Source organism: Anticarsia gemmatalis, chromosome 22 (assembly GCF_050436995.1).
Source record: "Anticarsia gemmatalis isolate Benzon Research Colony breed Stoneville strain chromosome 22, ilAntGemm2 primary, whole genome shotgun sequence".
Lineage (NCBI taxonomy): Eukaryota > Metazoa > Arthropoda > Insecta > Lepidoptera > Erebidae > Anticarsia > Anticarsia gemmatalis.
Window position 1 is genome coordinate 728,581 of NC_134766.1, and position 13,170 is coordinate 741,750.

General features: G+C 34.8%; 3 protein-coding genes across 3 annotated transcripts in view; 2 read left to right on the forward strand and 1 right to left on the reverse strand.

Annotated features, from left to right (window-relative positions):
• The first annotated feature begins 881 nt into the window (after window positions 1-881).
• On the forward strand, window positions 882-3,988 carry LOC142982590 (kxDL motif-containing protein 1). The gene is made up of 3 exons (XM_076129162.1): window positions 882-1,149; window positions 1,697-1,870; window positions 2,262-3,988. Exons 1-3 carry the CDS (start codon window positions 1,010-1,012, stop codon window positions 2,599-2,601), a joined length of 654 nt encoding a protein of 217 aa, XP_075985277.1. The 5' UTR covers window positions 882-1,009; the 3' UTR covers window positions 2,602-3,988.
• A 20-nt stretch (window positions 3,989-4,008) lies between these two features.
• Window positions 4,009-5,899, reverse strand: LOC142982591 (ubiquitin-conjugating enzyme E2 T-like). The gene is made up of 2 exons (XM_076129163.1): window positions 5,541-5,899; window positions 4,009-5,102 (listed from the first exon to the last, which is right to left on the reverse strand). Exons 1-2 carry the CDS (start codon window positions 5,794-5,796, stop codon window positions 4,885-4,887), a joined length of 474 nt encoding a protein of 157 aa, XP_075985278.1. The 5' UTR covers window positions 5,797-5,899; the 3' UTR covers window positions 4,009-4,884.
• A 273-nt stretch (window positions 5,900-6,172) lies between these two features.
• Window positions 6,173-13,170, forward strand: part of LOC142982914 (oxidative stress-induced growth inhibitor 1-like) — a 67,808-nt gene continuing 60,810 nt past the window's right edge. Inside the window, exon 1 of the mRNA XM_076129646.1 lies at window positions 6,173-6,410. The gene's annotated coding sequence lies outside the window, so the exon portion shown is untranslated. The remainder of the gene's footprint in view (window positions 6,411-13,170) is intronic.

Below are 13,170 nucleotides of genomic sequence, written 5' to 3' on the forward strand. Positions count from 1 at the left end.
ACGACGATGATTATCTGAGCAACCTTCGTGAACGTCTACCTTATGGCAGCGCACAGATCCAGGTGCTCCCGCAGTCGCGAGCAAAGAAGTACAGACTCAATAATGACTTAGACGCTATAGTAATCGACTTGTCTGACTCAGACAAACAACAGGGGAAATCTCAAAACAGATATTATGATAACAATAATCAACAGAATGCAATAGAACAGATCAATCTGGATAATCTTCTAACAAACAAGTACTTGGCAGAACTACAAAGTCTCAGTAGCCAGAACTCACCTGCTTCGGATTCTGCACCCATAGAAGCCATAGTTGTGGATCTCAGTCAAGCACAGAATAATTTGGCCGACGATATACAATCTTTGGTTGGTAATATAAAGAGTCCGTTGAGAAAGGGTAAGCGTAACAAAAAACGTTCCCGTTCACAGAAAAAACGTACAAGAGGACGAAGTCAATCAAAAATTTTACCTCACGGTGAAAATAACAACAATGTTTATGTACCACAATGGCTTCTGAATGATGAGAACTTTAAAAAATCTCCTATTAAAGCTTTGAAGAAAGTTCTTCCGTTGACCGAAAAGCAGAAGGAGAAATTGTTTAAAACTCTAAAGCTTTCCAATAAAAATGTAATTAATGATAAAAAGAAGAACACGCAAAAACAACACACTGGAACCTCTCGTAGATCTGATATTGGTCCGCTACCACCCTCTCGTAGATTTGAAATTGGTCCGCTACCACCGTAATAATACGCCGAAACAATTTGTGTGGTTCTTTTATAAGAACAGTAAAACTCATATTAAATGAATCGATGTTTTATTTGTACGTACTATTAGTGTTTCCTAAAACATTATTTCCTAAGTAGTTATAATGAGCTACGTAAAACGAAGCGCATTTATACTGACAGCTGATGAGCTGACAGCTGTCATTTGTTGTGTTGACGTTTCTGTAATTTGTAAATCGATTTACAATTTGTAAATTTGGTTAAAGAACAATAATAAATTACAAGAAAATGGCAAACGACACGCCCGAGAGTGACTTTTCTATAGAGTGTTTCCAGAACTATTCGGCACCAGAAGTGTTTGTGCAAGGTTTGGCGGGAATGGTGAACCAAAGTGATGTGGAAACTGTGATAAGAGCTCAGAAGAATATGTAAGCTCGTTTAATAACAATATTACAACTTCATTACCGTCTATACGGTATATTTTATTTGAGTTTCTGTTTAAGAATTTGGTCTTGGTTCTGAATATTGGTGTAATGTACATATATATGGTAATAGTGAGATATTGATAATCAATCAACTCCTATTTTATCATTTTATTTAAATTGATCAGCAGTTTCTCTAATATTAAAAAAACAATTATTATTATTATCATCCCATACTTTCCCACTACAGAATAAACGCCTCCCTCTCTCTACCTTTGTGTAAAGCTATTTAAGACCAATCTTTAGTGTGAGAGTCCAATTAGAAACAGCTAACGTAAAATACTGTACCTATGTAATACTGGCATCCAACTGCAACTTGTGAGACTGGTAGCCACTCCAACATAGATGTAAGAAAGGCTAGGCTGATGAGCCCACACAGAAGACTGTGCTGTGGGCTGTGAGGACATTTGTGTCCCTATTCTCAACAAGTACAAAGAGAAAGATAAAAAATACCATTTCAACATGTCTAAAGTAAAACTTTTGTACATTCAAGGTTACAACGTTTTGAGAAGACAACAGAGATGTTAACTAACTGCAACCAGCTGTCTGCGAGTCGGCTCCGAGCTGCATCAGCCGAGTTCAAGAAACACACACAACTCCTGCTGGAGATGAGGAAGGATTTAGAGTTCATTTTCAAGAAGATTCGAGCTATTAAAACTAAGCTTAGGTGAGAGAATTTAATTAACTATACTTGAACATTAGGAGTGATTTGAACAGCAAATTTATTATGCTGGTAATCTAACATTTAGAGGAGACATCTCTCATAAGCTCAAGAGTTGATATAACAAGGTACCAATTTGTAAGATCTCATATCAGTGGCAGGCTAAGGTTTCTCCAGGCCCAAACAGCCTTGAAGCAAGGCTAAATTGTAAACTATATTAGTTTACTAAGATTGCCAGTAGATCTTATATGAGTTATAATTGGAAAGCTGTACATTAATGATAATTTTTTTGATATTGTCAATGTGTAACCACCAATGAATGATGATAAGCAGCATGATCCTACTAAAACTAAGCATTTTACCAACATACTAATTTGTATTTTCCCTGCAATTTCAGTACCCAATACCCTGACGCATACAAATCAGCCGTAGCAGCCTCAATAGCCAACAGAAGACCCGTAGACGACGAAGATGACGAAGACTTACAATCTACTGAACCGAGAACCGAATCCAAAATGGTAGCAACAGTCTCAACAGAAACGTTAAAACCTACGACCAGTGAGACTAGTAAGAAATCTAAGAAAAAGGATGTTAACAGTGATGAGAGTAATAATAATAAAGAGACTGTTAATGCAGACAATACTAAGGAAGTTGGTAGGAAGGTTAAGAGAAATAGTAGTTCGTCTGAGACGGAGAGTGCGAGTTCTGGAGATGATAGTAGCACTGATACTGGTTGAGAGTTAGAAGTAGTTTATTGTGTTCAGCTTCATGCTTAATGGAACCAACTTATAAATTGAAAAAATTTGCTTGTAAAATAGGTAGAGAATGACTTTAAAAATCACTACTACACTTAAGAAATAACTCAATTTTAATTAAAAGTTTATAGACAAACTATTAATTTTTCATAGCTAGTGTAAAATATCTTGTATTTCTCATTACTGCCATGTAAATCCCACCTGTATTATTACTTAACTTAATTGTTACATGTAGTGGCAGTTGGTTCCAATATAAAAAGTACTAGTCATTAAGTTTGGCTTAAGCATCACATGATTCCATTAAAATAAGTATAATATTACCTGCCCCTAATCAACAGTATTTAGCGATTTTATGCTTAATATAATAATTGACTAATTAGTTTGTTTGGGTAGTTGTAAAGCTGTTCGACCAGGACCGACTTTATATACATGCCTGCCGAAGCGGAGACACCCACTAATATAATGTCCGCACTAAGGTTGGTTAACCCAATCCTCATTTACTAACTGGTGAGTGAAATAGGCGTGCGAAGGGGGAGGTCTATACTTACTCAACTGTGGGTGGAAACAGGCTGATAAGATAGATAGAGCGAAAATAGCTGCCTCACATAGATAAAAAAACCGAGAGCACCTCCGTGGCGCAGTGGTCGCCACGCCGCTACCATTGCATCGAGAGGTCGTCGAATTATTGGCGCGTTCCAGAAATAATTGATTCAGGTCTGGTTGTACTTTGTGTCCGTTGTTTATATGTTTGTAAAAGTACCTGCGACGCAAGAGCAATTCTCGGTGCGTGAGTTATATTTTTAAAAAGATTAAAGAAAAAGAGATTGACAATGTATAGTGGCAATCAATAAGTTACCACATGAGTTCCTTTTGCAAATCTACCTAAGTTGACATAGTATAATATTGTGACCACAGTGTGACTTAATTTTATTCCAAGTCAATTTTTAATTAGATAATTTAATCTCTTTAGACAGCTACATCTTTGAATTTGCTGTGCAAAACTTACTGTTACAAACACATGTGTGTTGAACAAGAAATCTGAAGAACTCATGAAGTCATAGTTAACATGATATTTTATGTCCCTTCAATATTTCATAGAATACTACTAAAGTTTTATGTGGAAAATAAATTGAATATCAAATTAGATTTAGACAAAAGTATAAGTATTATCTATATTATGCATGAATGTCATTTTTGTACATAAATAATTATATATTATATTATATTTATCGGTATATTAGTGTTTAGCAATCATGTAGAAAACCAAGCAACCACAAATATATTTATCTCTAAATAACAAAAACTTACAACCCCTATTTGTGATGAACACAAATTAATCTATGTTATATCTGCATTAGAAATAAGGTTGTAAATAAAATAGATTTTTTATAAAATATGTTGTTTATTGTTAAATTATTTTATTGCTCTTATTTTTCAACTAGATAAAGGATACTAAATACATACATAAAATCATGCCTTTTCCATAGGAGTAGGCAAAAACCGAAGAATGCCATATGCTATATGATCCCTACACAATACTTCACAAACTTCTTTTGCTTCATTCACATTACTAAATATTTAACTAAATTAAATATTTTAAAGAAGCACCAAAGCTAATATTAATAAGTACTTGTATTTATTACCTTGTGTTTGACTTAGAGTCACATAAGTTTGCTATGTCACTGCAAAGAATTACTACATAAAGTGATAATATTAGGATAAATTTATTACATAAAACTTTTAGCTTATTTATTCTACAAAATATTTCGCAGTTATTATTCCTTATCACCACACCTATTCATCTCTAACCAAACATTTTTGATATCTTTTTACAAGCTTAAAGCATTACATAGACTTGTCAAAGTCAAATATCATTAAAGTGCAATGTTGCCACTGATAGTTGTTACAATTACTGAATCTACCACTAGCTCAGAGTGCTCAGAGGTTTTATAAGAAAAGCTAGTAAGAAACTCATGGTCCATCTTTTCAATCTCCAACTATATACAATGTGGTGGATACAATACTCAATCATGTGAGAACCAGCCAACTAAATACATGTTAATTAGGAGTTTCATACAAAAATTGATCATGCAAGGAGCTGTTGATACAGTAATGTCAATTATGTATTATAGGAGAAGATTATTGCTCTGTCAATTTTTCAGAATATGTATTTTATACATACACTACATTTTAAAATATACAGTGCTTTCCATAATCATATACATAATCCCTGTTTCCTCTTTACACACCACCATCAATACATAATTACTTTTTAGCATACATTTCTGTGTGTTTCTTAGCATTAACTAAATAACTTTCTTTATTATACTTGTATTCATTGGCTAGGTCCATCATGAGAGGGTCATCAGGGTTTGGGTTGCCGAGGAGTGTTTGTATTGACACTAGTAGTGTTTCAAGTGTGATGGTCGGCAGCCAGGCTCCTCGGGGTGGCATTTTTAACATATCCATGCATATCCGGCCACCTGGAAAAGGGAAAATTAAGTATGGTTTAGTTTCATGTGATTTATGTGATAAATAATCAGGATAAAATAAAGTGGGTAATCATTTGCATTTAAAAACAATAATTCACATTTTGCAGTAAGTGAAATAAGAGAGTATGAATGAAATTAAAGTAAAAGTAATTGAAATCCTTTCCACAATAATATAAATCTGATAATTATTACAGATTTTATATTATTGTGCTATTCATATGTATACAAGATAGCAGGAGACCGGACACGAAGACGTAAACCGGTGGTCGGAGTACTTATACAAAACTGAACCCCTATCTGATTGTTCATTACTATTCCTAACGGATCCGAGCCACATACAAAATAGCTGCATTATTCAATAATGCAGTGTTTACATAGACAATGAGTCATGCCGGCAACTGTCAACAACGAAAATAGGTCGGTACCAACCTTTGTCGATGTTTGGATGATAGACAGGAGTAATAAACTTCACAAGCGGCGGCTCAAACGGATACTTCTCAGGAATAGTCACACTCAACTTAAACGATCCATTCTCATAGGGAGATCCCTTCGGCCCTTGTACTGTAAATTCTAATTCATCGAAGATATTATCTTCGCGGGGATGGCAAACTATACCCCAGGGAGGCTTAGTTTCGAAGTTTTTGATTTCTCTAGCCAGCCGCGCTGTTCTGGCATTGGGTACCATGTTTTTCTTTTATATACTGCACTGAGAATATGTGAAATGCGACATAAACAAAAACAGATAGAATTTATCGCCGTTGAAGCGCGCGCGCGAGTTTTGACATTGATTTGTGATTGAACTATGTGTCACTTCTGACACTAGTGGTTTCGTTCTAAAATGATTGGTGAACGCAAATCGGTTGTAATATTTTCTGTATATAGTTATCAAAATAATTACTTTCAACTGAGTAATATTTTTAACTGCACAATAAATTATTTAGTTTTTTTCATTTGTGAAATATTGTTTCCATTTATAGCAATCACAAAACTTTATGAACGCATCTAAAACTGAAATGTCATAATATGACGTTAGCGCCACCTGGCGTAAATCAAGTGAAGTTTACCACGGAAAGATCAAAGACCAACGTTGAAATACCTTGCGGAAGGTTAAAATACGCGTTTTAGTAGTTTTTCCGTGTTATTTCCACTGTAATTAAGTTTCAAATTTAGATTGTGGATCTAGTTAGTTCTTACGCTATCATCTTTCACTAGAATATTGTTCTCTAAGTCGACAAATAGTGTGAAATATAAATTATTCAGTGCAGTACTTTTAACACCATTGCAGCTCCGTATAATTTGGTAAGTAAAATATTATTTCTGTATTGCCTGCCGTACTTTACACGTAAAAACTAAAGCAGATACTATATTCCCGTTATAATTTGAGACGTAGACAGGAAAAATCAATTAAAAAATTACTTTTATACGGGCCAAATCAATACGTGTATATGGTGTCTTAATGATTTATTTACGTTTGTCGTATGATGTTTCATCGATCTACGTTTGCAAGTTAAGCTTTATTAGAGTGTCGGAGGGATTAACAGAGGTGTTATATGTAATTTGAGAGTACATGAGTCGCGCGGAACACAATAATATTGAGTTTTGTTTTGATTCATGCGCGTTCGCCCGGTGACCGCCGCCACTGGTTCTTTGAATACGATGTGTGTATTATACACGTGACGTATGTATCAGGTTCATATTTATACTATTCAGGCCTGTTCTCGTGAATAAGCGGTAGTTTTTATACATAATTCAGGATTATGAACACACTAGAAACTTGTTCTTTCAAAGGGTAAAGAACTGTCATTTATTTATCCGCATGATGTAATCTATAGCTCATAAATATTTATCTTTTATGTATAAATAAGAATTATAGCCACTAAATTCAAAGTAAGTGCATAAATGTACAGATTTTACATGTTTGTTCATGTAAAGTTTCACATTACGCCACCTGCATAGTGTAAATAAACATTATTTATTAACAAATAAAGTGCACATTGAATTAATTAATGCACTTAAATAATTATAGGACTAGACTTCAAGAGCACTACCACCCTTCTCTACCACATACAGTTGATTGAACACCTTTCTTAAGAAAAAAAATAGAAAAATAAAATAGCACTTAGCCTAACCTGGCAAATAAATCCAAGAACTTGTGATCAGCACTTTCATCCAGACTACATAGGTATTTCATTGCAGAAGAGTCACTCTTTTTCGCACAAATGGCTGTGTATTCCACCAAATTCTTCTAATATTATAGATGTGAAAGTTTGTGAGTATGTACATATGTATGGATGTTTGTTACTCTTTCTACAGAATCGATTATGATGAAATTTGGTATGTGACCCAGAATAACACACAGCCTATTTATCGCGCAGTTCCCGAGGATCCCGATTCACATGGGAAGGGTTTCCACGGGAACGAAGTCACAGGCAGCCTCTAGTAGTAGAATAAATTAATTTTATTGATTTCCCATTACCCTGACCTGTTCCACCATTAGCCGCTAGTTCAGAACATTACAGGTAATCTAGCACACTGACCTCTTTCCTTATTGATTCAAAACTTGCAGATGTTATGTAACTCCTCAGCAACAGTGCCAAGAAAACAGCATAATATGCATCACGTTTCATTGAACTTGTTTGTTGTGTTACTGGTTTTATTTCTCTGTTTATTTTTATATTGAAACAATTTTTATATAATGCAAGTAATTTTATATGTTTAGATTAATGTCTCTCAATATGAGGATGAAGCTAGTTTTATTTAAACTAGACTTGTGCAGTTGCCACAGGAGTTTTTTTTATGGTGGGCCATAGGCTTGCAGCACTTTGTGGCCTTCTGAGAAATAAATTCCAAGGCCCTCCTTTACATAAAAGATAAACCAATTTTTTCGTAAATGTCATTTTTCTTCAGACCTGCTGTTACCCCCCACGGTAAACTCTAGCGCCCATTAGAGGCGATATCGCCCCCTTTGTGAAGCTATGGGCTTGACCATACAGAGGTCGTTTCTGTCACTCCCGATGGACGGGCGATCAGGTGCAAGACTCACGACTTATATACCTTGCCTTACCTCTTAACATAGTCTCATAATTAGTAACTAGATTGACAGCTATATGTATTTTGATCATTTTCATTCGAATCGGTCTGAATTTCAGTTGAATCGAGCATAACTTACTGCCTTACTAATAAACGTCTTTTAAGCTCTGATTAGAGCAGTGGTTCCCAACCAGTGGTCCGCGGACCACCGGTGGTACGCAGAAGTCAAAATATGGTCCGCGATTGATTTTAAAATTTAAATTTTTTTACGACGATTATTACATTTTATTTTAAATATACTTACCCTACTAAGAAGAATAATATAAAAGTGGTCCGGGACAAATAAAAGGTTGGGATCCCATGGATTAGAGTATTTCATCGTTGTGTGTGAATGAGATACCTACACAGTCTCCTGCTGAAATCTGAAGGCTACATTTTATCCCACACATCACAAATGCTATAATAACAAACTGATGTTTTACTTACGATACATACACAATGTACAGTCGTCCCCGAGTAATGTCAGACAATGATATTGTACCGACTGTTATCAAAACAACAATCTAGTGAGGCTTTGTTAGTGTTAGATAAACATTTGAAAGAAGGCGCCGACACAGCCTAATGTAGAAGAAAAAATATTTTTATAATGATGCTGTATTTGTTTATAAGCATTGTTAGACAATAAGTGTGTATTTCACCCTAAGGCCGTACTCAATGGCTTGTGTTAGGGGTGTGTTTACGTAGACGGTAGCAAGATGAGTTACAAGCTTAAACTATTTATTCGACTATTTGAAGTTAAACAAACAATTTCTTGATCGTTTTTTTACCGAAACTACAAATCACGTAAATTAGGTATATCAGAACCTATTTACAGTTATTGAGAGATAAATTTAATCATCGAAATTGTGAAAATTGGTCTAAAAGTATGAAATCTAGTGAATCGCTGTTGTTCGGATTTACATTATAATATCTAATAGACTTCATGATAGTACGCATACATTATAATTATGATAATGCTACTCGTACTACATACAATGACGAACATATATTATTAAAACTCGTTGCATTATAATATTATGCGTACAAGTCGCGAGAGTTTAAAATCTATCTTCTATAATATAAAAATGAATCGCAAAATGTTTTGATAAGTGCAAATCTTGATAGCCGCTGAACCGACCCCGAAATTTTTTTTTATAATATCCCTTGACATACGAGTATGGTGCTTACGGAGAGAAAATACACAAAAAATATTAAGAATCGACTATTAGAGACAGTACGAAGTTCGCCGGGGCAGCGAAGTAGCAAAATCGTTCATCTGATATGTTGACCTCGTACGTCATCGCAGGTTTTACCCCACAGCTCAGTAAACAATAGGCCAGCACGTTATACCCCATGTGCGTCCAATTAATTAACTCTCGACAGTATTATCACAAGTGGCACTTAATGCCATTGTTGTTATTCAAGTAATATAAAGAAAACTAAAGAAAATGTGATCAAACACTTTTGTATTTGTTTGTTGAGATTTATAACACGTGTTTGACATAGTTTAAAAAATATTACATAGTAATATGCTTAATAGTGAAAAAATATCACAGATAGTATCGATTGCTTTAGTTTAGGAACTAGTCGAGTTCTAGATACTAGTGAATGCAATCCCGATCTCGCGAGATCCCGTGTATTTTTTCGGGATCAATCCCGAAGCATAATATGACGAGATCCCGTTCGGGATTGTCGGAGAGTGCATTTTCAGCAGCTGGCTACATTGCAATAGACTTAAGATGCCGATTAGAAGCTCGTACTATTGATACACTTTGTATTTTTAGAGGCTACTTTCAAAATGCCATGTGATTACTTTTTATTTTGATCTCCTGGAGCTACACCTACTTTTTTTATTATGTTCATGTTATTACACCTGTTAATTATGTTACGTTGTTAGTAATATTCAAAAATAAAGGCTTTTATTTTCTTTCAAATCATAATTTATTGCATTCACCACACTATCACACACATATTACATTAAACAAGCCGTTCGAATTGTATTATTTTTACTAACTAGACGGGATCCCGAAAATCTCGGGATCCCGCGGGATTGATATTTCTGATCGCGAGGGATCTCGAGTTGACGATCTCGAGTCGGGATTGCATTCCCTACTAGATACATTAGAAAATGATGTGAAAATTCGACGATGCAGATTTTCGTAAAGTAGAATTAAGCTATAGATTTTGTTTTTCATTTCCTATTAAAAGTTAAGTGTTGCCGAGAAGTGTATTTTTTACCGATTATTCACACCTATAAATATTTATCTTAGCTTGTGTCTGCGTGCCGTTCGTAATAGCACTTGGTAAGCACAGCACATGTTAATAAAATCATCAAAATCTGTTCAGTCGTATAGCTATACAAGCGTTGCAGACAGATATATTTACTTTTTGATTGCACAACATATTTTTCAACAAAAACCATCTCTCGTACAATTTTAGTGGTTGTTTACTATAGAATTTCCCTGGCGTCACCTCGACCCCGTTCCTCCGACCTTGAGACGTTGACACGACAGACAGATTACGAGCCCTACGAATAACACCGTGAATTAGATAGTGGTAGTTGTGTAATCATGAAAACTGTCTTACTGGTTTATGGGACGGATGATCACAATAAAAATTTAAGTATTGAAGTTTATAAATACTGGCTACTGTGGCGCAATCGGTAGAGTATCTGACTGCTGATATTATTATAGTAATGAGGCCTCGGATTTAACTCCCGGGTCGAACAAAAGTGCTATCGGTGTTTTCTAGTTTATATTAATTTTCTAGTTTGGTAACCAGTTAATGGCAATAGGCTTTCTCTTATTACATGGGACTAACATTGTTAAGTGCGAAAATAAATGGGTGTTTTTCATATACCTTTGCCTTCACCTTCGGGTAAAACTAACTTAACTTACTTAAATGTTTTATTACCTGTGTTTGATCCCGGATCTTCAACTATGTACATAGTTGAAGATCAGTATAGCCAGACTGTCAGAGTTAAGCCTACTTGGTGTTATCGTTTTTGAAAGAGAATAAAACCTTTATCATTAACCAAGACATTGGTCACAGAAAAAATAAATAGTGAAAAATATAATATGTGATTCCAAGTATCTATACTAATATTATAAAGCTGAAGAGTTTGTTTGTTTGTTTGTTTGAACGCGCTAATCACAGAAACTACGGGTCCGATTTGAAAAATTCTTTCAGTGTTAGATAGTCCATTTATCGAGGAAGGTTATAGGCTATATATCATCACGCTACTACCAATAGGAGCAGAGTACCAGTGAAAAATGTTACAAAAACGGGGAAAATTTTTAACACTTATGTAACGCAAGCGAAGTTGCGCGGGTCAGCTAGTGCCTATATATAAAGTTTCTACAGCGGAACACAAAAATAATACATGCCCTTATTACTATGTTGTATATCCCTTTGATCTTAGAAGCTAATGGCTGTGTCATCCGTCAGAGCATGGGGCTTACGGAAGCGGAATTACTGCGGATGTTGTCACTTGGTGTTATAGGTCAATAACTATGTCTTGTAGCGGTTTTGTTTATCAATAAATATGTATTACGCCTGTGTATTTATGTGCGAATATATCACGTTTATATGTAAACAGAGATTCGTGATTTGATCTTACATGATAAGGTGATTAGTAATAATGATTTACCAAGATAAAGTAATCAACAATATATGTATTTTATATATATGTATCTCAAATTGTAATATACCTTTCACTCTTATCAAAAAACATATGAAGTGAAATGCAACTCTTCGAAATGTTTTTCAAAATTATGAACAGTCACGCCCCTAACAAACTTATTATCAGAGATGATGACGATAAGAAAAAAACGCTTACATTACCTTATTGCATAACATTTAGCAACATCTTGATAAGTACATAAGTACATAGGTACATACTGCAAGTATATAAATAAATATTACTTATGCCACGTGCGGTGATTCGACATGTATCGTCGTGACTTGAAGATCTTTTTGTTGCATTTTAATGAGCAAAAAGTATATACTTAAAATGGATGTAGTTTTTTTGCTAGTTGTTAACAACTATACCTATACTTAAGATAAAGAAGAACTTTAATGGTTATCTGTATCCTAATCTTAGTTGATTTCTAGTAATTTCTACACAAAAAAAAACACGGTAATCCGTCGACTCCGCTAGTATGAAAGAAAGACAAATAAACCCACCTTCGCAATTTTAGTACTAATATGAATTATTGATATAAGATGGACCTCCTCTAGTTACAATTTGATTGCTTAAAACTGGATGAAAGACACGGCTCGGAAGAAAATATACGATGAATTGCTTGAGCTTCCTAATATTTTGATCGTAAGTTGTTGCTGAATAAAAACACAAACAATAGCATCCCTCGACTTCCAAGATATATTGTAAGCACTTTGCTCTAATCAGCTATACCTACCGAAGTGCCTGGGTCATCTCGTCAGCCTTTTTTAGCCATCCTTTATCATTTTTTTAACCTATTACCGTACCACTGCTGGGCAAGGGCCTCCTCTCGAAAGGAGAGAATTCAATTGCAATAGTCTTATTTTTATTTTCTCTATAAACTTCTCAACAAAACGGTTGTTTTAAGTTACCTAATACCAAATCAATTATATAAATCGAGTATCAATCAATATAACTTCAATTGAAAACCCAATAAATAGGAAGCGTTTAATTTCAATTACCTAACACAAATTACCAATAAAAAACCAATAACCACGATGCAAATTTTACTTTAAAACACACAACCTTACTCCATTAACTTAAAGACTATAATCGCTTAGCAGAAAACACAGCTTCCCTAAGATCACTCCCTAAAAGACCCAAGGGATATTCACCCTTGTCGTCAAAGCTATAGGTGTGAAATTGTCTCATATTCCTGGCGTCTGCTCCCTGAAAGACCCAAGGGATATTCACCCTTATATCTTGAGTAATAGGTGTGAAATTCCCTCGTATATCTGGTGTACGTTCAGGTCGAAGCATGGCTTTGAA